The sequence below is a fragment of the Nomascus leucogenys genome, chromosome 20 (assembly GCF_006542625.1).
Source record: "Nomascus leucogenys isolate Asia chromosome 20, Asia_NLE_v1, whole genome shotgun sequence".
Lineage (NCBI taxonomy): Eukaryota > Metazoa > Chordata > Mammalia > Primates > Hylobatidae > Nomascus > Nomascus leucogenys.
In genome coordinates this window covers 58,853,728-58,880,688 of record NC_044400.1, presented here as the reverse complement: position 1 = coordinate 58,880,688, position 26,961 = coordinate 58,853,728, and the positions used below count along the sequence as shown (strand labels likewise).

Genomic DNA, 26,961 nt, shown 5'->3' with positions numbered 1-26,961 from the left:
CGACCCTCCCACCTCAGCCTCCTGAGTAGCTGGGACTACAGGCATGCACCACCATGCCTGGATAATTTTTGTGTTTTTCGTAGAGATGGGGTTTCACCATGTTGCTCAGGCTGGTCTCAAACTTCAGGACTTAAGCAGTCTGTCCACCTCGGCCTCCCAAAGTGCTGAGATTACAGGCATGAGCCACCACCCTGGCCTGTTTTTATTTATTACTATGATTAGCTTTATCTTATTTTTGCCTTCTACAGAGCAAAAACCTCGCAAAGCTTTTACCAAACTTTTGATTTTTAAAAACTTAGTTGAATGTATAATGTTCAAGATGGCATCTACATTTTCTTATATAGCTTTGCTATGAGAAATACAATAAACTATTGCAGTAGTTTTGTCTGCTACCAAGGCTGTCTGTGAGTAAAATTTTAAAGATAAAAACCTAGAAGTCATTAACTGTTTCCTGAGTAGCATTTGCTCTGCTTTTTAAAAGGAAGATATGGGAGAGGTAGTTGAAGAAACTTGTTTAGCTTAATTTTAAAGTGGAATGTTGATCTTTTAAAAAATATAATTCAGATACTTTAGATATTTATGCTGTGTTTCAGCATCATTTATCTTATCTGGAAAAGGACAATAATTTAGACCCCTCCCTGATTCACAGGGATCAAGAGAATAGGAAAGATTTTAGAATTGTTATATATAATATAAGCAGTAGCATTTTGAAGGGTCTTTGCTGTTTGTAAAGTGCTATATCTCTTTATCTTCTCAGTTATCAGAATTTAAATTCTGGTAAACTGACATAATGCCTTGAGCATTTTCTCTAGTACCTTTAAATTCAGTTCTTTTGGTGATACATATGAATTGTCCTTTTGGGCAAAGTTAACCATTTTAAAAATAGCTCTTTAATGCTTATATAATCTCTTTCTGGTTTAAGATATTTTATAATCATCCAGTTTGTCTATCATTGTTTTCCTCAATCTTATAAGTGATTACTCTAGTGTTCAGCTATATAAAGAAAAACATTCTGTGCACTATTTTGAAAAGAACTACTGCTAAAATCTTTTACATAATTTGTTGAATTCTGATAGCTTTATTTTTTTTTTTGGCAGAGAGATAGTCATTGATTTTTTTAACTGTAAAATTTATTTTAAAAGTCATTGCTGTAACATTGAGTGATAATTCCATGACACAGTTGTAGAGCTATGTAAAACAAGAAAAGGCGGTTTCTTTAAATGGTCTTTTAAAGAGGATACAATAGATGACAATGTTTGTGTTTTACAGACTTTATAAGGAAAACTTTGTACTTTTCAGAAATCAATTTCAGTAATTTTTACAGTTGATAATTTTTATAGTTGGTTTTATCAGCTATCCCTTGGAATTGTTTTACTTATTACTTAAACCATGGCCATTCTGAGTTGTAGGTACTACATAAACACACAAGGTTTTGCTGCTGTTAAAACTTTACTTTTCTTTCACAGAACTATTGCACAGCCAAAACATTATATATATCTGATTCAGATAAGCGAAAGCACTTCATGTTGTCTGTAAAGATGTTCTATGGCAACAGTGATGACATTGGTGTGTTCCTCAGCAAGCGGATAAAAGTCATCTCCAAACCTTCCAAAAAGAAGCAGTCATTGAAAAATGCTGACTGTATGTATGCTTTTCTTATTTATCCCCAACTCCCACCATGAATTAATAAGACAGACTCTTTTTTAAATTAAAAATTGCCTTTTCAATAGCCAATTAATTCTTTACTAATATTTTTGTGGCCCTCTTTATTGTCTCTCTTTTTTTAATTGTAAATTGACAGTATGTGGTCTAATGAAGCAGTTCTTAACCAGAGTTGGTTCCTTAGTGCTCCCAGGGACATTTTGGGGAAATGGGAGATTTTCTCCTTCTGTTGTTACAGTGACTGAAGGGGGTGATGTTGGCTTTGGGTGTCTTGAGCCTGTGATGCTGAATTGAATGTCCTGCAGTATCCAAGGTAGTTCCCATTCCACAAAGAATTGATCCACCCACAATGTCAAAAACCACCCCTTTGAAAAACACTACTAACTAAATGGGCTTTGGCAGGCCTTCCTGAGAATCTAAACACAATTTTTAATGTGGTTGCTCTGGCAGAGACTGCTGTCTCATCAGCCTATTTTTAGACTACCAAAGAAGTATGTTTGAATTATAAATTTAACCTCCACACCCATTTTTCTTTTTTTAACTTTTTATTATGGAGACTTTTCTTTTTTTTTGAGATGGACTCTTACTCTGTCGCCCAGGCTGGAGTGCAGTGGCAGGATCTCAGCTCACTGCAACCTCCACCTCCGGGATTTAACCAATCCTCCCTGCCTCAGTCTCCTGAGTAGCTGGGATTACAGGTGCCCACCATCACGCCCGGCTGATTTTGTATTTTTTAGTAGAGACAAGGTTTGGCCATTTGGCCAGGCTGGGCTTGGGTTTTGAACTCCTGACCTCAGGTGATCCACCCACCTCAGCCTCCCAAAGTGTTGGGATTGCAGGCGTGAGCCACCACGCCTGGCGGAGACTTTCAAATTTATATAAAAGGGAGAAATTATCCACCCAGCCTCAACAGGCTTTATCAATTCTGTTTCATTATCTCCATCACCACCAACACCTCTTTGTCTTCTAATTGCTGGAATTTTTTTTTTTATTTAAGTTTTAGGGTACATGTGCACAATATGCAGGTTTGTTACATATGTATACATGTGCCATGTTGGTGTGCTGCACCCATTAACTCGTCATTTAGCATTAGGTATATCTCCTAATGCTATCTGCTGGCATATTTTAATGTCAATCTCATCCTATCCTTTCAACCAAAATTTCTGCAATAGTGACTAATACATGCCCTTTTTTTTTGAAACATCATTATATGTAACAGTTGACAGCAGCTCTTTAGTGTCATCTAATATCCTATTTCATGTACAGATTTATCAGATTGACCCAGAATGTCTTTTTATAGTTTTTTTGCTTTGTTTTGTTTTACAGTGGTTTGTTGAAACATGGATTCAGATAAGGTCCACACATTTTAGTCTGTAATAATTTCTTCTACCCTCTCTCACCTTTGTTTTCCTTCTGTGTCATTTGTTTGTTGAAGAAACTGGATCATTTTTCCTGTTGTGGAATTCCATATTCTGGGTTTGGCTGATTACGTGTTTCTCTGTCTCTCTTATTTTCTACGAACTGGTGGTTAGACATAAAGACTTTCAGAACTGATTGGTAAAATATACATTTGTTTCCATTGGATTGGAAGTCATAATATCTGATTATCCCCTTTTTGTTTGGCCATGTTAAGATTGATTATAGTAGTTCAGCTGTTAGTCTATTCCACCCGTAAAGTTCCTCAGCAAACTTTAACCTAATGGTTTTAATAGCCATTGAAGATGTTTAAATCCATTTCATTAAATGCTGCAAAATGGTGATACTCTAATTTTTTAAATTCTAACTTCTGCATTTGTTAGCTGGAGTTTTTTCTACAGAGAGGGACTTTGCCACATCAGCTATTTGCTTCAATTGTAATATGTAATGAAAAGGCAGGATTAGCTGCTTGTTTACTCATTTGCAGAATAATAACATTCCCTGAAAGTGACCAGTGGGGTTTTAGGGTTTTTGTTTTGCACCATACAATGAAACCTCTTATGTTTATTCTCTAACGTCAACAGTGATCTTAAATTCAACCAACCTTATCTTCATCTATACCTGTACTCCAGCCCCACTTTCTTCTGCCCTTATTTTAGTTTGATGCATATCCAATCAGTGTTCAAATTTAAAATGGTCTAAAATGTTATTTTAAAAATCAGATTGCTTGAATCAAAATTCAAATCTACCATATAGTACAGTTTATATTGTGACATGTCCTTGAGTATAATCTATGGACACCCCCTCAACTCTTGCAATTTATTTAAGTAAGTAGAGACATTTGGCCACTAGAGATTTCCACGTACTGGATTTTGCTAATTTCATTTATTTGGTATAGTTTAATGTATTTTCTGTAAATTGGTAGAGTCAGAAACAAATAGAGCGTGGGCACTAGCTGGAAAGACAGATTTCATTCAGTACTATTGCAATAGGGGAAAATAGAACCAAGTTCCATTTCAGAATACAACAAAGAAGAATACAACAAAAACAAGTGGGGATGAAGCAGAGTGAGAGGGTCAATGGATGGAAACTTACTAAAAGGAGACATCAAAGGTAGAAGGTTTCTTTCTGACGTGACTTAGGATTCCTGCTAAAGGCAGGCCAAGGTGATCATAGATCCAGAGTGGGGGATAATTGAGGAGGATTCTTCCTATATATAACTGAGCTAAACAGACTGATGACAGGGCTCTAGGACCAATACTAGTTGAATGCTCAGAGCAGCCTGCTTAAAAGTTTGGTCAAGGAGAGAATCTTTAGTCTAGAATGGTGATCAGATTTAAGTTTGTTGTCCTTTGGTTCTTGTTTTCTTTCTGAAAAGCAAGACCTACTTCAAAGGTGGTGGTGTGCTCTCCTGCACTAGGAGGTATATTATGTCTTGTATTCAGGCTATTTGCATTTCAAATTACACAGTTTTATATAACTGCTTTAACTTTGTGTTTGTACTGAATATTAGTTTCTTGATGGCAGAGAACATATTTCACTTTCAGAATATTTTTCTGCTTACATGGATTTATTTTCAAGAAATTTCATACAATACTTTATTTAGAGAAATGCAGAATTTTCTAAAATCACAGTATGCAGAGGCATTTACCATCAACTCTGATAAACATCCTTCTGGTCCCTTTTCTATGCATGTATTCTGTGGAATTGGATGCAAACACATATTAAAAATATATACATTTGCCTAATGGAACCACAGCATACAGAGTATTTTATATTCTGCTTTTCCATTCAGTGATATTCCAGGAAAATATTTTCTTATCAGTGTATTTAGATACACATCCTTTAAATAGGTCATCATTTAAATTTCTACTGTCTAACATTATTTTAAAAGTAAGTTTTTCTCTAATAATCAGCACTACATTAAACATACTGTGTAGCTTTCACTTTAAAATTATTTTTATGGACATTTGATATCATTAGCTTGACATTATTAATAACAGTTACCTTGACTTTTTGATATCATCTGTACTGTCTTGGAAAATGGAAATATTTGTCAAACTGTTAAATGATAAGAAAGAATAATTATACACTGCCAGGCAGAATTTCCTTCTTTTGCTCCCTCCCCACCTTCTGCTCCAATCACATAAATAAGAGCTGTTTTTTCTTTGCAGTATGCATTGCCTCAGGAACAAAGGTGGCTCTGTTTAATCGACTACGATCCCAGACAGTTAGTACCAGATACTTGCATGTAGAAGGAGGTAATTTTCATGCCAGTTCACAGCAGTGGGGAGCATTTTTTATTCATCTCTGTGAGTACAAAAATGTGCATTTAATGTTTTTAGTGTGAAATTGTTAAATTCTTTTGATGAGATACATGGATATATTAAGTTTTGTCATTTGCCTAATCATAAAATAAATTTAAAAAGATGACAGTTTGATTTCTTTTTCCACCTACTGTAGTGGATGATGATGAATCAGAAGGAGAAGAATTCACAGTCCGAGATGGCTACATCCATTATGGACAAACAGTCAAACTTGTGTGCTCAGTTACTGGCATGGCACTCCCAAGATTGGTATGGCTCTACTTTTGCTTTAGTGATAATGTGAAGTAAAAATTAATTCTTTAAACAGGAAAGTCACAACATTCAAATGGAAAAACACACCTCAATTTTATGCTTTTTAATTTTAAAAGGTATGTTAGTAATCAGTGCTGTTTATAATTGACAGTTATGCTCTACCTTATTTCAGAAATGCTTTAAGGTAATAGCCAGTTTTTACAAGTACATTCTTAATGATTTTTTCTTAAATGATTTCCAATATATTTTGGTGGCAATTTCCTTTTTGGCTTTTTATCTGAAGATGTTCAGTAGAGGGCACTATAAATTACATTTCTTTTCTTTACTAATGCAGATAAACTGTATTCGTTTTTTTGTGGTACCTGCCATATCCCAATGTAGGACCAAGTTTTCAAACAGAAGAAATTCTTGTTTCTTTTGAAATATAAGCATAATTTTTGTTAGCTTACTCTCTCACAAGAAGATAGATTTATTAAAACTGAAATAAAATTGGTATTTCTAACTTTGGTAGAGGTGCATAGGATTTAGGGCTTTTGTTCAATAGAAGACATTGAAACTTGGCCACGCATGGTGGCTCACACCTGCAATCCCAGCACTTCAACAGGTGAAGGCAGGAGAAGGAGAGGTGACTAGCCCTGGCATCACTTGAGCTCAGGAGTTCGAGACTAGCCCTGGCAACATGGTCAGACCCTGTCTTTACCACCACCCCTCCTCCACCCCCCCCCAAAAATTAACCAGGTGTGGTGGTGCACACCTGTAATCTCAAGCGTAAGTGGGAGGATCACTTGAGCTCGAGAGGTCAAGGCTGCAATGAGTGGTGATCGTACCACTGGACTTTAGCCTGGGCAACAGAATGAGATCCTATCTCAACAACCGCAAAAAAGGAGATCTTGAAATTGTAAAAACTACTTTTGTTAGTAAAATGAAAACAAAAGTCCTCTATAGTGCCACCCCCTTCCCAATTTTCCCTCTCCTTTTCTGAAACAGTATAATTTATTTGTATTCAAGATGAAGGGGATTTATGAGTAAGTTTGATTCAAGGTCAGACTGAAGAGGTTGGGTGAGTAGAAGAACATTTAGTATTAATGTTCCTAAACATGCCTTCTATGTATCTTTTTGGTGCAATATTCCACTGGCTTATATTTTCTGGGGCCATTTCAGCAGAGGCTGGGTTGATCTACAGTTTTCTAAGCCAGTGATTCATTTCTTTGTTACTGTTTTTTTTTACCCTCTGTCATGATTGTACAAGGTGATTTTATTTCCCATGTCAATGCAATAACCTAAAAGACATGAAGTATAGTCATAGTAATCTGTAAAGCTTTGCAGTTCAGGCAAATTATAATAAAAAGGGTAACGTTAGGGAATGAAGGGCATGAAAAACAGAGCAGGAGACAGAAGCAAGCAAAAAACCTGAATCAGCATTTATTCATTTTTTTTCTCTTATTCATTTCCTCTGTTCCAAGGATGATGTTTGTTTGCTTTGGTGTTAAATGCTTGTACTGCAGAAGCACAACTTAGGAGGATGATTCTGATCACCAGTAGTTTATAATACAAGCCACTTAGAAGACAGACCCAAATTTAAAACAGTGTTTTCATTTACAGTTCTTTGTAAAGTACCAGTAGCCTGCCTTGCTCGAAAGTCATTAATTGAGGTTTTTACACTCAAAACTGCATGGCTTTATATAAAAATGTTGTAATAAAAAATTAACTTATTAGAAAAAGTTGCAGTACCATTATTAAGATGCTGATATATAAATCTTTCCAGGGGTTTCAGGACTGAGGAATTCTGACATGCAAAGTCGAGTGCCTCTCGTCATGGAGTTTACATTTTGATAGGTGATAAGCCAAATACCCATGTAAAGGATTTATGTAGTGATGAGAAAACAGAACAAGATAATAAAGGGATAGAGAATTGGAGGAGCGCTTAGAGAGGTCAGGGAAGTCTTTTTGAATTCGCAGTATTTGAAGAGAGCCCGGAGTGAAGTCAAAGAACCGCTAATTGAGTGAGGAGCATTTCAGGCAAACAGAACAAGTACAGAGCTGAAGGCAGGGGATGTATGATGACTAGTAAAGAAACCAGTGGAGCTGGAGCGGAGGGAGGGAGAGGTCAAGTGGCAGGAACTGAAGCTGTAAGGTTAGCACTAGGCAAGACCTTGTAGGATCCCTCTCTGTATCTAGGATAAGGACTTCATATTATCTCTGTATGTTAGAAGGCCACTGGAGGATTTTAAACAGGGCATGATGGCCCATTTTTGTTTAGATGTATATGTGTGGCTGCTGTGTGGAGAAGAGAGCATAGCAATGCGGCCGTGGAAGCAGAGAGACAGGTGCTTGGATTGTTGTCATAATTGAGGCAAGAGTTGATGCTATCTTAGACCCAGGATCATAGTATTAAGGTGGTGAGGGGTGACAGATTTGTTGGAAAGTGGACCTGACGGAATTTGCTGGCAGATTGGATGGTTGGGTATGAGAGAAAGCAAGGGATCAAGGGTGACTCTTAAGGTTTTTGGATTGAGTGAATGCTGGTGCCATTTATTGACCTAGATGAGTTGGGGAAGGATCAAGTTTAGGAGGAAATCCAAAAATCTGTTTTCGATATGCTAAGCTTGAGGTGCCTGTTAGACATTGTAAGTGGAAATGTTGAATAGGTAGTTAAGTGTACATACAAGTTGAATGCAGGAGAGAAGATAAGTCTGGAGATAATAAATTTGGGAGTTGTCAACCTTTAAATTTTTAAACAGTATAGACTATAAAGAGAGGAAAAGAGGGCTGAGAACTCAGCTCTGGGCATTCTAAAGGTCAGTTGGAGCAGGTGTGGTCCTGAAAGCAAAATGTGTCGAGAGCTTCTGAGAAAATGAAGTAAAACGAGGACAGAAAAGTGCCATGAGATGCATCTGTCTGGAAATCCTTGGTGGCTTTGAAAAGCAGTTGTAGTGGCGTCTTTGAAATAAAAGGCTGGAGAGATTGCAGGAGATTGGACAGTGAGGAAGGAGGCGTTTGCAGAGAAACAGGTAGTGAGAGGGAGGGACGGGGCACGTAGTCAGTGTTTTCTTTACTTTTGATTTTGAGATGAGAGATAGTTATGTTTGTATATTGTTGGAAGTGGTCAGTAGAAAAGGAAACAGAGTAAAAGTTCTGTGTCAGATTTTTCTCTTCATCATGATCATCTACTTAGCTGTTAGCTTCTAGGTGTCAAGTGTCATATAGGGTTTGATAGTATTATCTTTCAGATATTCATGTGTTTTGTGGACTAGTTGGGTTATAAGATTTAGAGATCAGTTGGACAGGCAGCCAGCCCTCGGATCAGGACATATTCTGGTCCTTCAGCTACTAAACTGGTAATTTTGAGCAATTTATCTGACCTTTCTAAGCCCATTTTGTAATCTGTAAAATGAGTTTGATTTTGTTATGTTTTTAAATACGTAAGTTTTGGATAATGGATGTAAGATGTTTGCACTGACAGTAGCCTTCTAGAGATTTTTCTCTTTGATGTTGGAGTATTTGTCATTTTATGCATATTATTGGAAAATATCATTAGAACTTGCTATTCAAAATATGGTCTGTAGGCCAGCAGCATTAACATCACCTGGGATTTTGTTAGAAATGCAGAATATCAGGCCCCACAAGAGTCCTGCTAGATCAGAACCTGTGTTTTTCACAAGAACCCCAGCTCATTTGTGTGCACATTAATGTTTGAAAAACACTAATCTAGAAAACAAGTGCCTGCCTGCCTGATTTTTTTTTTTTTTTTAGATGTTCAGGGAAGAGGGTAACAGTTTCTGCATTCTGACATGCTTGCAATCTAAAAGTGTTTTTTTATTCCTAGCCTTTTTGTTTGTGAATGTTTTTATATATGTAGGCATAGGACAAATAACTGTGATGTATTATTATGCAGTATATAACTTCTATGTACTTTTGATGTTTTACACAAGGAAAATCCTTTCCATATGTGGATGACCTTTTATTTCTTAATTATTAAATATAGATAATTAGGAAAGTTGATAAGCAGACCGCATTATTGGATGCAGATGATCCTGTGTCACAACTCCATAAATGTGCATTTTACCTTAAGGATACAGAAAGAATGTACTTGTGCCTTTCTCAAGAAAGAATAATTCAATTTCAGGTATGTTTTTAAATTACTGGTGAAATCTAAAATGTACAAACCATGAGGTTAGCAACTTGCAAAAATATGAAATTTTCATTTGCTCTTAATTATATACAAATACGTGAAGCTATACACAGATATTAATCTCAGGTATGAGCATCCTTAACACACAATCCTCAGACATGCAAGCAGTCCTTCCTCAAGGAAGAACTCAAAATTATGAAAACGTTCTCAGAGAAACAGTTAACAACTAGTTCCAGGGTTCTTAATTGAAGAACAAAGAGCCCCTCAGGATATCCAAAAATAGATTTTCAGTGCTCATTGAATCCTCTGAAATTGTGTGCAAACATTGTATAGACGAAGCATTTTTCTGGGTGAAGGCTCAAAATCTCATCAGATTTACATCGTGGTTTCCCAAGATAGTAATGATGACATGCTTTAAAAGCTAATGTTTTACATTTACTCAGAAGGGTTTCATGAGGTTATGACATGGGCAGATGATTTAATAAGATAGTTATAGTTTCATGTGAAACTCCTTTCCAGAGAGATGCCCACACACACTGATGGGCATGCTGAGTCCCTAGTCTAGGTGTGTTAAGGTAGGGCTAGGGGCTTTGCCTTCCCATCTTGATTCCCTCCCGTGGAACATGCATAAGCTTCTAGCTGTTGGCTAAGCATGAGGACTCCCATTCTCTTTCTTAGGAGTCCCTGAAGAGTTTTAAACAGCCATTTACGTCACAAATATTGATCTGCTATTAATGAAATTGTACCTGCATTGATATAATGGTTGTTCTGAAAGGTATTATTATTTAATATGTCACTGAAATAGTTTGTATTATAAGAAAAACTGCTGTCTATGGGGTTTCTGTATTAGCATTCTGTTTGTGTTTATATAGGGATTGGCAAAGCACCATGCTTTAGAAAGTTTGTAAGTTTTTATTGAGTTATCTTCTTATTAACTCTTGTCTGAGGGTTACTTTGGTAAAATTTTCTTATCCTATTAATACAAACTGTATAAAACTTAGTTTCTAAACTTCTTTCTTTATTAGGCCACTCCATGTCCAAAAGAACCAAATAAAGAGATGATAAATGATGGCGCTTCCTGGACAATCATTAGCACAGATAAGGCAGAATATACATTTTATGAGGGAATGGGCCCTGTCCTTGCCCCAGTCACGCCTGTGCCTGTGGTAGAGAGCCTTCAGGTGAGAACGCCTAGTCCAAGTTGGCCTTTAGCTCTTTGCAGCTACTCTCAGCTATGACTTGGCATCATTTCATTTCATGGGAGTTTTGATTTTTCTCCAATCATCTGATTAGGGGATTTTTATATACACCATTTGTTGATTAAAAAAAAAAAACAACAAAATTAGGAGGAGCATACTTGCCAGAAAATTTAAATTTAAATAAACTTGTATGTTATCTTGAAATGTTTTTAGCTAGCTTTGTAATAAAAAACATTTTAATTGCCCTTTTTTTAAAAAAAAACAAACGAAAGTTGAATGAGAATCTAATTTGTGTACTTCAATGAAAAATGAAAAGTTTTCTCAGTGTTGTGATTTTCTGTGAATTGCAGTTGAATGGCGGTGGGGACGTAGCAATGCTTGAACTTACAGGACAGAATTTCACTCCAAATTTACGAGTGTGGTTTGGGGATGTAGAAGCTGAAACTATGTACAGGTACTTGATAAAACTTTTTACATCATCCAGAGGTTGTGAGGGGTGTGGGTACAGGAGATTCTTTCCTGGCATTGATTGTAATGTATTAAACAACCTTAAGTCTCATTTTTAACGTGTACTTTGCTTTTTAAAGTGTTTTTAAGTGATTTATATTTCCTCCTCAGGTGTGGAGAGAGTATGCTCTGTGTCGTCCCAGACATTTCTGCATTCCGAGAAGGTTGGAGATGGGTCCGGCAACCAGTCCAGGTTCCAGTAACTTTGGTCCGAAATGATGGAATCATTTATTCCACCAGCCTTACCTTTACCTACACACCAGAACCAGGGCCGCGGCCACATTGCAGTGCAGCAGGAGCAATCCTTCGAGCCAGTTCAAGCCAGGTGCCCCCTAATGAATCAAACACAAACAGCGAGGGAAGTTACACAAACGCCAGCACAAATTCAACCAGTGTCACATCATCTACAGCCACAGTGGTATCCTAACTACCGTCTTTTTGCTAGGACTTAAACTGACTTGAGTGTGGCAAAAAGTTAACAAAAAAGGAGAAAAAATGAACAATCGTTTGTGGTTTCTTGGGAAAACTTTTCATACCAGGTGATACTATTCAAAAACCCGTTATCTCTCTGCAAGTGCTGATTTGAAATGCAGAAGCCACAGTAAAAAAAAAAAAAAAAAAAAAAAAAAAGGAAAAAAATCAAAATGTATAAATATTGGAAATCAAGTTTTTCAGCTGTTTTGTTGGTTGGTTGGTTGGTTTTTGTTTGGTTTTGTTTAAATGGGCAAGAAGTAAATAATGTGGCTGGAATACAAGTTGAACAAACTAGAAGACACAAATCTAACATAGTTTTTATGGACCAAGGAACTTGTATATTGTATAAGCTTTAGTAAAAGGTACATTTTCACCATACCTTTTTTTATATCACGGTATTATAGTACACCTTGTTACCAAATAGGTTGTTCTCTTCCCCACCCACCTTTGAGCTTTTGCTCTAAAATACATTCAGGTTCCAAGCCTGACCATGCTTGTTTAATCTAATTATCATACTCTTCCAGGTTTTTTTTTTTTTGGTCTAAGGCTGGAACTTTTTTCTTTTATTTTCAGCTGAAGTCTTACGACTTTTCATGAGGCAAAATTGTTTGGATTTCAGCAAGTCAAATCTTGTAAAGGCCTACATATTTTTTTTAAGATTATATGAAGTCTGTGCAAAAGCTTTAAAAAAATGCCTCTGCCTTGCCTGCAATACATGCAATGTATGTTAACTTTGTCTCTCAGACACTGTTGGTAGTTATTTCTGTGTTTTCCTTTTAAAAAAGAATATATGGACTTATTGTGGTTATCCGAGAGGTTCTAACATTCACATGCAATTTGGTGTGGCCATTTAGCTGTTAATGAGTTAATGGCGCAGAACTTGTTGATATTTGAAGTGTTCTCTCCCCTTTTCCCATGACGTAAATACATATGTGTGTTCCAGGATTTGTTCAGGTTTTTCCCCCCTCCTAATCTTGTACATAACTTGTATTATGTGTAAGTTAAACATTTTATTTTGAACTTGGAATGTTCCCAGTGATTTCATTCAGCAGGGTATTTTCTGCCTTGTTGGCAAGTGACAAAAAATATGGGAAGTATTTGCTACCAGTTGGTAGATGGTGCCCTTATGGTAGAATGAGGAAAATGTCAGCAAAAGCATGTTTTAGTATCTTTACTTTTTTGGGGGGTTGGAGGGGGTAGCCTAGCCAGAACATCATTGTAATCTTAAAACATAAGATGCTTTTATTAGATGATCAACTAAAATAGCTGGAAGACAGTACTTTAGAAACAGATAGTTGTAAGATTATAAAATGCAAATGTAACTTATGTTTTCATTTTTTTCTCTGCCTTTTTTGTTTGTTTTCTCTTTTCCAGTACTGAGCATCTCCACAAATGTCTCCTAACTCAGAAAATGTTTCTTTTCTTTTCAGTTGAGATTTCGTTGCATTCAGGGTTGTAGGTTGGCCTTGCATGCTAACCCCGCCAGTTTTACCTTGCTTTCATTCCTGAACTTTGTTTATGCCTTTGTTTCGTTTCTTTGAAATTGCAGCAGACTCATTGGGCTACATTTAGTACAGGAACCACGTGTGTAATGTTATACAACACAGTCTAGTAATACAATCATCCCTCTTAGAGTAAAAACTACCTCTAGATTGTGGTAAGCTTTTACTGTCCCATAAAACAGGAGCCACAGTACCTTATGAATGCAAAACTGCAACTTCCTACAGTGTTTCCCTACAGAACATTGTCTTTCTGGTGTCCTGGGCTGTTTTGAAAAAGTTTCCATTAATAGACTTTTTAGAAATTATTATTAGTAGCATTTTTTTTCCAGCTTTGCTGTCTTCATCACTCACTCTATGCTCAGACTATGCCACTGTAAATATTCTTCCTAACATCTTTAAATCGCCTTTTCCTCGGTTTTCAAGGGGAAAGTCATTTGTAAAGCACGTTAGGTGGTTAAATCAGTTATTGCGGTTTTCTCTTACTGCAAGCCTTTTTAATCACCCCCAGGCTGCATTTTATTCTATATCGCCTTTTTTCTTCAAATCTGCTCCAGTCACACACTTCTCTCTTATAAGCTAATCCTGCCTCACCTTAAATCTGTTTCAGTGATGAAGGGCAGAACTCATTGTGGCCTTATCTTTCTTTGTTGTAACTGTTCACCGTCTCTTTCTTACAGACCGCTTATTTCTAAGTAGTAGTTATTCCTCTCTGTGGAGTCATGGCAGGAGTCATTACACAGTGCTTTTGTTCAGAGCATGGACATGTTCCTAGTGCTGCTTTGCTTTAACGGCCACAAGTTTCCTCCACTTCCTAGGTTTGGTATTTAGTTAAGGAATCATATTAAATTAACCAATAACAAAAGAGATACTTTTGAAGAACAAACTATTCCTTACCCATTTTTGTAGCTCAAAAATAATTTTTCAAGTTCATGACCTTATTAAAATGAACTTTTGCTTTTTTAACAAATGTTTGTTTTATTTTGATTGTTTCTTTCTATAAGATAATTGAAATATACTGTAAACCCTTTTCTTTTTTTTTTTTTTGAAAAGTCCAAGAATGTACTTATACAGGCATTTTTCCCCACCTGTTTTTGGCCATTCTCATACCACAGACTAAAGAGTGAAATGATTTGTCCATTGTAGCTTATTGTTTATCAGTAGTTCTTTTGCCAGTTGCTTACATTTTTTCTTTCATGGTTTTGTGAATCATTTTCAGTATGTAATGTATAGGAACCTTGTCCTCTGGTTATAGTAGATTGTGTCCCCTCCTCCAGTGATGGCATTGTTAGAAATGCTGGTCATTTACCCTCAGAAAGACTCTCTTATTAGAATGGTGAGTGCTTCAGTTATAGTATGTTTGAATTTTTAAAAATTCTGTTTTAGAAATGTATCTTATGCTCTCATGACTCTGCAGTTTCTAAACATACACATAGAAGCTGAGTCTCTGATACAATATGTTTTTATTTGTTCCATTTAATTTATCACATAGATTGGGAAGGCAAGCTAAAAGCTTTAACAATGCCCTTTATATTTTGAGTGATTTCAGAGTTGAACACTAGTATACTATCTAAATTTGCTGCTCACTTTCTTTAAACTGTGGCAATTAAAGGCATCCTTCTACATGACTTAATGGTGAAATGTTTGTCACTCTTACTGCACAGACTTACCTGCAATCATAACTGGTTAGTTTTTGTTTTGTTTTGTTTTATTGTTTTTAATGAAACTGGTACCATCTGTGCTTTCACAAAAAACTTCCAATGCCATTTTTGAGAACTAACCTAACTAGTCATGCTAACCAGAAAATCCACTGGGGAGGAGGTTCCTTTTGAAACAAAATGCTGTTCAGTTAGTAACCAAGTTACTTTGATTGCAAAAGCAGCTGTGTTTCTGATGAGTACTGAACAAATGTGTGTAATTTTCTGTGCCAGACTTACGACTTTGTTTTCAAGCACTGTAATGTGGGATGGATGGTTAGAAACAATAATATATTAGGGTTTCTGTTTAACCCTTTCAGGACTGAACTGTATCTCCTTTTGTTAATTTTCCCGTGTCGTGATAAATGTTTGCCAGCATTCAGTACTGTGTTGGTCCAGATGTAGGTTTATATGCTCATTTTTAGCTTATTTCTTGTACCTTGCAGCATGCTCTACGCATTCAGTCCTTAAGGGGTTTATTTTACAAACTGTGCGCCTGTAAGGTTTATTAGCAATAAGATAGAAAATTGAGCAAGTTTATACCATAATTTTGTAGAAAAAAAAGAATCTGCTCAGTTCCATATTTCATCCATGAAAAACTTGCAATATGAGCAGTTTCAAGGAATAAATAAAAAGGAAATGTAAACCATTGTAAAAGTCTTCTGTCGAATGTGCCTGATGCATGTATTATCGTCTTTGATTTCAGAATACTTCATAAAGATAAAATTAAATTCTATATTATAGTTGGTGTATTTACAATCTTACCATGTACATCACATCAAAGTGATAGCTCTACTAATTTAATTTCCTTGTCAATGTTTTTAACTATGTACTGCTTTAAAGAGATTTTTTTTCCTCGTGTAAATGGTGAAATGGGTTTTGTCACTCAAGGGTCATATCTCTCAAATTAGAACCATTTAAAGCTGATTGCAACAAAATTGGAGAATATTACTTAGCAATAACTTGCTTTTCCAATATAAGATGGTCATTTTGTCTGGTATAGGAAGGAACACATAATAGTTTGCCTTTGGGGGGTAGGGGGTGGGTCCTAGAAGTGGGGATAGTATTCTTTAATATGAAACAAAGTTAAATGGAGAAGTTACATAATTTTTTTTTTTTTTTTTTTTTTTTTTTTTTTGAGACGGGGTCTTGCTCTGTCGCCCCTGAGCTGGAGTGCAGTGGCACAGTCCTGGCTCACCACAACCTCTGCCTCCTGAGTTCAAGTGATTCTTCTGCCTCAACCTCCCCAGTAGGTGGGATTACAGGCATGCGCCACTGTGCCTGGCTAATTTTTGTATTTTTAGTAGAGATAGGGTTTTACCATGTTGACCAGGCTAGTCTTGAACTCCTGACCTCAGGTAATCCGCCTGCCTCTGGTCTCCCAAAGTGCTGGGATTACAGGCGTGAGCCACCATGCCTGGCCCATAATTTTTAAATCATAGCAAGTTCAGTTGTTACTGACCCGCCAAAGAAAGAATCTAAGTTATGAGGATTTTGCAAAAGACATCTTGCTGTAAATACCCATTGTTAAGTTAGAAACAGACATTTAGTTGGGGTTTGAATTGTGAGGCCTCCAGAGGTTGGGATTATTAGTGAGTCACTTGATTTAGAATTTAGAATAATCTTGTATTCCTTGCTGTAAGTACTGCATGGTCACTTTAATCTTATAAAAAAAACATTAAATATATTGGTTTTTTTGGGTCATTGAACCCCTAGATGGCCACCAGTTATGATGATGTGCAAGCCAATTGAGTTTCCAAATCTAGTGAGTCAGCACAGAATGAAGTTTCCACCTCTAAAATAACAATAGCAACAACAAACTAGAAAGATACACTAAAAAGGAAACCCTAACAGAAAGTTTGGTACTAGAAAACATTTAAGGAAGACAGATGAAGCTGTTGTATATAAAGTACAAATGAGACCATTTCATCAAAGAGGTCGAGCTGTAAGCCTCAAGCCCTGTCAGGACCTGTAAGACTGAATGGTTATGCCCATGGTTCTTTGTGTTCAGAGTAAGGCTGTCCATATGCCTGGCACATAGGTATTCAACAGAGTTAGGTGCACCTGTAATGTTCACCTATACAGAACTCAGGACTAATCTTGGTTTATAGAAAATGCAGGTAAATACTCTTTAATACAGAAAAATGAAAAGGTTGTAACTAGTTTCTTGTAAGAAGCATACTAAATGCAAATAGGTTATTTTATAACTATTGGAATTTCCATGATGTTTTGCTTTGAGGGAGACACTTGAAATTCTGATGTTCTATGGAAATTTTTTAAAAACGTTAAGTATGAGGTGTAGGTATATCTACCATTTCTAGCTTTTCATCTCCTTCCAGTCCACTGTCCTGTCATTCAGTGCAGGTGAGCATATCAGTCAGTCAATTTCTTGCTTCCTTACCTGTTTGATAATGTCTACTGCTGCTGGGCAGAGTCGGGGTGCTCATATTTACTTACATTTCAAACTATCTAGAAACACTCCCACCTTCATCATACAAAGGAGTAAGTAGTGTGACTAGGTTATTCCTGCAGTGTCCTGGAGCTGGCTCTGGCAGCTTTTCTTTTCTCCTAGAACTTTTTCCTCCCTGCAAGGCTGCCCTCCCCTTTATTCTTCCTCATCACACAACTCAAAAATCAGGGCTTCTGGTTTTCTTGTGCTCATTAAACCTTCATAACTGAGTTCTTATTGTGGTAGTCAGATATTTATATTTAGATGATACAAGGAAAAGTCTGGGGAAAAAATATGACCTCTTTGCTAACATTCTTAGTTCCCCTGGCCAAGTCTTACACTTGAATATGCACTAGATTACACAAAGCTAGGGAGAGTGATCATGGACACCTTAAAGCAAGCTTGTCCAACCCGCGGTCCAGGATGGTTTTGAATGTGGCCCAACACAAATTTGTCAACTTTCTTAAAACGTGAGGTTTTTTTTGTGATTTTTTTTTTTTTTTGAGCTATCATTAGCGTTAATGTATTCTGTGTATGGCCCAAGACAATTCTTCCAGTGTGGTCCAGGGAAGCCTAAAGATCAGACACCCCTGTCTTAAAGCATTTTTTTCATCTTGAAGGTAATGGATCTTCATCTATAAATAGAGCTAATAGTCATGTTTCTGGACCTCACATTGTCTTTAGGAAGACCCAAACTCCGAGGACCAGAGTATGAAATCGTGGCAGAGATTTATGCTCAAATCATAAACACCATTCTGCCATTGATTATCATCTGGTGGCTGATTCTGCAGCTCTCCATTGCTAATTTGTTTCATTTAAGTGGGGAGAAATTATGCATAGTTAGGAGAGGACACAAAAAGCTCCTAGCTGTGTTTCTGTCCTGCCTGTCCAGCCCTAGTTTAGCTTCAACGCCCAGGTATCTGCTTTGGCTGCCCTCAAGTTTAGAGATCATTTTGTCTTGGTTCTTCCAGGAGCAACGGGAGCTCAGTGCTCAGGCCTGATTTTTGCTTGTTCTTTCAAGAAAACAGTGATATGGTTGTTTTGCATTTAATACTTCAAAGGTTTAAAAATGTAGACCTTCACTATGATAGCCATTATTGGACACTTCAAAATATTTTCCATCTTAGTTCTGTCCTGCAGGTTGGAAATCTTTTATCATAGGAGTGGCTTATCTAGGGGGACTGGAATGTATTCCCTCTTTTCTATCTTTAAATACCTGATCAGGATTCCATTTTGCAGGTGAGGATAGCTGGTCATGCGAGCCTGGGTCATTTGCCTCTCCCTGTACATTTTGAAGCGTCAGTTAAAAGGAACCTCTAGAGGCTCTTTAGTTTCTCTGGTGAGAGGCCTGGAGGTTGCTAGAATGGGAGAAGTGATGCCAGGCAGCTATTTTAGAGGACTACAAGCAATAGGTTCAATAGTGAACTATCTTCTATTTGCTAAGGGCTTTGCATGAAATATTTCTTACTCAAATTCCAGTTAGCTAATAATACACTGGGAAGCTTTTGGAAAGGATGCCCAGGTCCTGAGGCACAAAGCCCTGCCCATCTCTAGCTTGCAGCCTTCTCTAGAAATGTCTCTTCCATGGGCAGGCTTCGCTGCTTTTCTTCCCACTATGACTGATAGACTCAGGGTTGCTGAGAGACTTCTGGCAGACTCCGCTGGCCACTGGGCAGAGAACAAACTTGCAAGCTCCCATCGGCCTTGTTTTGCCATGGAATGTAGGATCAAAGCAAACTGGTTTGCAAGGAGAAGAATGAAGCAGACGCTCCGCAAGAAGTGGGAGCATTCCCAGTGCCAATTCCTTCTGAGACTCCACTGTCTTTCCTTCCATTGACATTTGCTAAGATTCTTGGCCTCTGCCTTTTTGTTGTTATTTTTGAGATAGAGTCTCACTGTGTCACCCAGGCTGGAGTATAGTAGCATAATCACAGCTCACTGCAACCTCTGTCCCCCGGGTTCAAGTGATTCTCCTGCCTCAGCATCCCGAGAGCTGGGGGATTACAGGTATGTGCCACCACGCCCGGCTAATTTTTTTGTATTTTTTTTAGTAGCGATAGGGTTTCGCCATGTTGGCCAGGCTGGTCTCGAACTCCTGACCTCAAGTGAGCTGCCTGCCTTGGCCTCCCAAAGTGCCGCGACTACAGGCGTGAGCCACTGCACTCAGCCTTTTCTTTGTTTGAGACAGGGTCTTGCTTTCTTGCCCAGGCTAGAGTGCACATCTGGCACAAACATGGTTCAATGCAGGCTCAAACTCCTAGGCCCAAGCGATCCTCCCACCTCACCCACCTGAATAGCTGGGACCACAGGTGTGCCTCACCATACCTGAGTAATTGTTTTGTATCTTTTGTAGAGATAGGGTTTCTCCATGTTGCCCAGGCTGGTCTTGAACTCCTGGGCTCAAGGCAATTTGCCCACCTCAGTCTCCCAAAGTGCTGAGATTACAGGCGTGAGCCACCACGCCTGGCCATTAGCCTCTGTCTTTGACAAGGTATTAATAACTGTTTGCTGAATTAGTTAATTTAGCTCCTCCACAGCCAGAAACTCTGGATGTGGCAATAAATAAAGGCCTGCTACGTGGAGCTTTCCTTCTAGTGGAGAGAGGCAAGAAACAGTATGGATGTATGTTTACCTATCAGAGGGTTCAGAGATAGAATCTGACCATCAAAGGACCTTAGCAGCATCCAGGGTGAGAATTATGTCCTCAATGTACTGATGTGTGATGTGCAGCATAAAACTGCTGCCTCTGATATCACTGCTTATTGTAGTGGGGGTGCTGTGCACATATCACAATAAAGTGAAGCTGGTTAAGTAACTTAAGCTTGGCCCAGCTGTCTTTCTCTGGGTCTGTTTCAGCCACCTTGAGGTAACCAGCCCCTGGGTATACCATTCATCAGGGTAGAATGACCCCTGTGAACTGTAGGGATCGAGAGAGGAGTAAGAGACAAGGAAATCCCACCAGACACTGACACAGCCAACTGTGACTCTGGGATTCCTATATGCCAAGAAGGCGCTACTTACAGGGTCTCCAAGGAGTTTCCTGATTGAGAACCCCACCTTAGAGTAGAGTCAGACAAGTTGGAGGCAGGACGGAGGAGCCAGGCTGACGAAAGGCTAGGGAACTTGGAGATGGGCTGAGGAAACAGCCTCACTGTCACTCTTGGTTTGGTTCAGGAGTGACCTCTGTCTACTACAGAATGCAACTAGATGAGTAGCAGGGAAGTCTGAAGCGGGAGGTAGGTGGAAGGAGGAGCAAGCTGGGGGTTGGGAGAGGAAATCAAGAGTTTTCGCTATGCTCATTTTGAGATCCCTGTTAGACTTCAAGTTGAAACGACAAGTAGGCAGTTGGATCTCCATGTCTGGAGTTCGGGGCGACGTCTGTGCTGGATGGGAACATTTGGGAGTCAGTCACTTGGACGTGATATTTAAAGCCATCATGCTGATGAGATCACCAAGGGAGGGGTGTAGGGAGAAGAGTTGAGCCCCAGGGAAGGGTGTGAGATACCAAGTCACTCTCACGTCTTCAGTGTGACTCCTGAGATTCTGCATTTTCCAGACGCTCCCACATGACACCGATGCTGCTGGTCAAAAGACCCCCCTTCGGGTGGCAGGAGCTTAGTGTGTCCCCAGACAGAAGTGAGAGTGATTGACAAGAAGCGAAAGAGTGGCTTTGCTCCATAAAAGTAATTATTTTTAGTGATTGTTACTGTTTTCCAAGTAACTGTTAACAGCCATTTTAGAATTTGCTGCCTTGTTTTTTTAAACAGAGTTAAAATTTCTCTTTACACTTGAGAAGGCCCATATACCAAATTACAAATGGGATAGTCAGATAATGTGATAATGTGGCCCGTCTCAAAGCCAAAATGTTCATATGCAACTGTAGTCATGATATAGAGGCCTGCATTACCTAACCATGTGCATAAATCTCAGACCCTTTTGACATCCAAGGCGAAATTGCTGTATGCAGAAGTTAGAGGACTGTTGGGCAACTCCCAAGTTTAAAAAACCTTTGGTTTGGGGGAAAAGAAACACTTCAGTTTTAATTGGTGAGCTCCTCTACTCATGAGAGCAGTTCTGCAAATTCAGAGAGGCTAAATTATCACAAAAACCTAATAAGAGGTGTTTGTGCTGAGATTCACAGACAGAGACAATCCTCAGAGCTGTGTCTCCTCACTCAAACTGGCCAGGCATATCTGTAGAGAAACCTTCCTGTGGCCTGGGTCTGGAAGGGCCGTGCTTTCTTTTCCACACTGTGATTTGAGATCTAAATGACACCAACAAAGACACAGGTGCCTTCTAGCGAGGGGATTGTAGATATAAGGTGAGCAGAGAGAAGCAAAGTAGAGGGAAAGGTCTCAGAAATGTGGAGGTCCCAAAGATGGGTTGTCAGAAGAGAACTGAGATGTGCACTCCCCTCACTAATGAGAGTTGGAACACACGTGTGTGTGGGTGTGCATCCCCACTACCACCACACACTGCAAACCACCTGCTCTGAAAATGTTTCAACAAAACCAAGGAGTCTCTTTTCGGAATGTGATGCTTAACATTTTCTGTCATGTGATTTGAACACCGGCCAAGTGTGTGCAAAGAGCAGAGCTTCGGGCACAGTTACTGGAGTTTGACTCATTGTGGACAAGTGGAGAGAAAGACAACTTTGTAGGTGCCAGAGCCCAGGCAAACCTGGGGCGTTGCTTTTGTTTTTTGTGTTTGTAACATTTGTAATAAAAGTGGAGATATTTTCAAAGATTGAAAGTAGCATGTTAGGGCATATGAAATACTTTGTTTTCTGAGATGTAGAAAAATTGCAAACTCACATTTTGTTAACTAGATGCAGATCACTTCGTTATAGTGTTGCCTGAAATATTGCACATCCTAGGCTTTAACTCACTGGAGGCAGCTGATCACTCTCTCATGTTTGAAACTTTTCACGTGGCTTCCTGGACACCAAGCTTTCAGGCTGCTCTTTCTCAGTCCGCCTTGCTGGTTCCTTCTCACCTTCCCAACCTCTGCATCTTAGACAGTTCCACAACAAAGTCCCATCCCCTGAATTGGGTTAACACAAAATGATGCTATGTGATTATCTTCTCTAAAAGTATTACAAATCCTACCCCCTTTCCATACTGATGGAAATTATCAAAAATGAATTAGGGAAATGGACCATCTATCCTTCCAGTTACTGGGAAATCCTACCCACTTCTTTTAACCTAATAACAAAATCACCAAAGCGATGGTGCTCCCCACCTATGCTCCTCCCGTGGTGACCTCTCCCCGTCTCACATTGAAACACCAGCTATATGGAAATGACTCCAGAATTCATAGTTTCTGCCCAGACTTCTCACTTCAACTCCAGAAATGTAGATATAGCTGCTTATTTGACATCTGAAGGCTATAGGCGTTCCAAACTTCTATCTAAAACTAACTCATTATTTCCTTCCCCTTGCCTTCTCCTAGTCCACCGTACCCAGCCAGGCTTCCCCCTTGGGTAAATAATGCCTCATTCTTCCAATTGCTCGGAGGAGAACTGTGAAGGTAGCCTTGATTTGGTTCTCTCTTTCACATCCCACATCCAGTCATTGAGTCCTTCAAAACATACTCAGGCTCCAGCCACTTCTCATCACCTCCATCACTACCACTGTGGGCCAAGCCACCATGGTCTCTCACATTGATTATTACAGTATCTTTCTAAGAATTTTCAGAGAATTGGTCTGATTAGATGCTAAGATGGGAGAATTGGTCCATGAGAAACCCATCTGGGCTTGCTAACTGGCACTGGTCCAAAACCGCCCCTGCAGCTTCATCTCTTCCCATCTTAGTCTATTCAGACCAATTCTCTGAAAATATGTCCCTCTGCTGCATAAAGGCCTCCACAGATTTTCTGTCTTGCTCACCAAGATCATCCTCATGCCTCTTACCTCTGCTTTCCTACTTCTGTCTTCCTCTTTTGCCCCCCTCCCTGGGTTCAGTGTTACTCCCAACACACTGACTTTCTTGAACTCTTTAAACTCTCTCACCTTGCTCTCACCTCAAGGCCTTTGCACTTGGTGTACCTTATGCCTGGAACACTCTTTCATCTGTCTTTCCTGAAGGTTATTTACATAGATGTGCAAAATTATATTTCCATTCCCATCACTTTCTTTACCCTTGACCTGCTTTGTTTTTCTGCATGGCACTTATCATCACCTGATATTTTGTGTAATCACTTGGCCACTTGTTTATTTCTGCCTCCTCCTACCAGCATGAAAGTTCCTTGAGACTGTGGACTTTGTTCTTCACTGTGTCCCCAGACCCTAGCACAGTGCCTAGCACGTTAGGTGCTCAATAAATATTTGCCAAATGGATGACTGTTTCCGGGATGGTGTGGCCAATCTACCTTGACAATTCAGATCCCTGCTTTATCTCAGAAGCTTGATAAAGAACAACATACCCTGGAACACGGCAGTGACAGAAGCGTCTAGAAGTGACAGCAAACTACCCAAGATCAGAGATCCAACACAGAGACAATAGAAACATTGGGATTGAAGAGATTCTTGGGACTGTAAATATCCCAAGAATATGGGATTGTAAAAAACCTGTCATCTTACTGCTATGATAGATGAAGATTTTGCTTGCCTATACCTTGTTGCTATTCCTCTCTTCCTTTCCTCCAAATATACTTGTAGATATGAGATAGTTTTCACTTAAATTATTGGCGAGTGCTTACATTATGCTAATGTTTTGCGGTTCATTCTTGACAGTATACAATAATACGTATACTATGTTTCTTTTTTTGTACAACCGTTTGTTTTTCTTGGAATTAATTAGTTCATCTCTTCCCCTACTCAGTTTTCAATGCACCTAGTCTCTGTTTTTGAATGGTCCATCAGATTCATTAATTCTAAGTTTCCAGTATGCACCAGGCACTGTTCCTGGCACCAGAGATCAGCACCGAACAAATTACAAAATACCTGCCCTCATGGAGCTTATACTTGGTTAAATTCCTATCAGTTATTTTCTAAATACTTGGACATATCAAATAATCATTAATTTTTTTTATCTTAAAAATCTTCCTTCCAGAGACCTCTGCTTTACTGCCATTTATTCTGTGGGCTTTTCCCTTTATATCTGTTCCTTTACAGTGTACTTATTTGGTTCTATTTGCTTTTTTACTCTCTAGAAGATTTTGGGATTAAAAAAAAACCCTTGGTTTCTAAAATTTCACACTGATACGTATGTGCTGTTGTACTTTTTTTTTTTTTTTTTTTTTCACACACAGGTGCTCAACATTCCACTGGGCTCTTTCAAAATGGATACTTGTGAAATTCAGTGAAGTTTTCTAGTGTTATTTCTTTGAAAGTTTCTTTCCTTTCATTGTCTCTGTCTTTTCTTTCTAGAATTTCTACCAGACAACCCTACCACTCTGTATTAATTCTTTAATTGTCTTATCTTTTATCATCTGTTTTCCATCTCTTTGCTTTTTTTTCTCATATTCAGAGAGTTTTCTTTTAATCTTCCTTTTAGCTCTCCCTTTTTCATTTTGGCTCCCATGTTTTTTTTCAAAAAATATGGAGGGTTTGGGGGAGAATTGGTCCATGAGAAACCCATCTGGGCTTGCCAGCTGGCACTGGACAGAGACTGAGAGATGGGGGCCCTATTTTTGGGTGTTGACTAACATAAACTAAGTTCATTTGGAAGCCTTGAGTTTTCTCAGGCAGGCACTTTAAGGGAGGTTATGGTCATCCTAGGGATGTCATCTTGAGCTGTTAGAAACTGTGTTAGTGTTTCTGCAAATCTTTATAGGCCAAGGTTGAGATCTAGTGGATAAAGGGGTGAGAGGAGCCTGGCTAGAGTTTGGTCAAGGAGAGAATCCTTGTCACCTTCACTTAATCTCTGTTGGCAGCTGTATGTTCATGCCCTCCCCACCCCACCCTTCTCTGAACTTCTTAACTACATTTTAAATAAACCCAAACCTGAGATTCATTGCAGAGGACATCATCAAAGCATATAGTCACCAGAGTATCTAAAGTCAATGTGAAGGAAAGAATTCTGAGCAGTGAGACAAGAGTATCACATAACCTATAGAGGAGAACCTCTCAGACTTCTAGCAGACTTCTCAGCACAAACCTTATGTGCCAGAATGGATTGAGGTCCTGTTTTTAGCCTCTTAAACAGAATAATCAGCAGCCAAGAATTTTGTCTCCAGAAAAACTAAATTTCATACGTGAAGGAGAAATGATCTTCAGACAAGCAAATGCTGAGGGAATTTGTCACTACCAGGCCAGCCCTACAAGAAATGTTAAACAGAGTTCTAAATCTTGAAACAAAAGGTTGATATGCACCAGAATAGAACCTCTTGAAAGCATGAAACTCACAAGGCCTATAAAACAATAACATAATGAAGAAAACAAAGTATCTAGGTAACAACATGATGACTGGAATGGCATCTCACATCTCAGTATTAACATTGAATGTAAGTGGTCTAAATGCTCCACTTAAAAAATACAGATTGGCAGAACAGGTAAAAAAAAAAAAATCACAAAGCAAATATCTGCTGTGTTCAAGAGACTCATCTAATACATAAGGTAAATAATAGACTCAAGGTAAAGGGGTGAAAAAAGATATTCCAGGCAAATGGAAACTAAAGGTGAGCAAAAGTAACTATTTTTATATCTTACCTAATATCTGACTTTAAGGCAAAAAAAGTAAAAAATGACAAAGAAGGTCATTATATAATGATAAAAGAGTCAACCCAACAAGAATATATTACAATCCTAAATATATACGCACCTAACTCTGGAGCTCCCAGATTTATAAAACAATTATTACTAGACCTAAGAAAACAGCCAGGCACAGTGGCTCACACATGTAATCCCACCACTTTGGGAGGCTGAGGCGGGCAGATCACCTAAGGTTGGGAGTTCGAGACCAGCCTAACCAACATGGAGAAACCCTGTCTCTACAAAAAATACAAAATGAGCCAGGCGTAGTGGTGCATGCCTGTAATCCCAACTGCTCAAGAAGCTGAAGCAGGAGAATCACTTGAACCTGGGAGGCAGAGGTTGTGGTGAGCCAACATCGAGTCATTGCACTCCAGCCTGGGCAACAAGAGCGAAACTCCGAAACTCCATCTAAAAAAAATATATATATATATATATATATGTATGTGGGTATATATATATATGTATGTATATATAGACAGCAACACATTAATAGTGGGAGACTTCAACTCTCCACTGGCAGCAGTAGATAGATCATCGAGACAGAAAGTCAACAAAGAAACACTGAACCTAAACTACACTCTAAGACAATGGACCTAACAGATATTTACAGAACATTCTACCCAAGAACTGTAGAATATACATTCCTCTCAT

At 38.6% G+C, this 26,961-nt stretch overlaps 1 protein-coding gene across 7 annotated transcripts in view; it reads left to right on the top strand.

Annotated features, from left to right (window-relative positions):
* The window catches only part of LOC115830379 (recombining binding protein suppressor of hairless), a 115,126-nt gene extending 99,225 nt beyond the window's left edge, over positions 1-15,901 (top strand). For all 7 annotated transcript variants that reach the window (XM_030800817.1, XM_030800818.1, XM_030800822.1 and 4 more), the window contains 7 exons: positions 1,467-1,641; positions 5,253-5,390; positions 5,542-5,654; positions 9,643-9,783; positions 10,815-10,970; positions 11,339-11,442; positions 11,607-15,901. In XM_030800817.1, coding sequence (XP_030656677.1) covers positions 1,467-1,641; positions 5,253-5,390; positions 5,542-5,654; positions 9,643-9,783; positions 10,815-10,970; positions 11,339-11,442; positions 11,607-11,922 — 1,143 coding nt within the window. In that variant the 3' untranslated portion in view covers positions 11,923-15,901. The remainder of the gene's footprint in view (positions 1-1,466; positions 1,642-5,252; positions 5,391-5,541; positions 5,655-9,642; positions 9,784-10,814; positions 10,971-11,338; positions 11,443-11,606) is intronic.
* Positions 15,902-26,961: the final 11,060 nt, after the last annotated feature.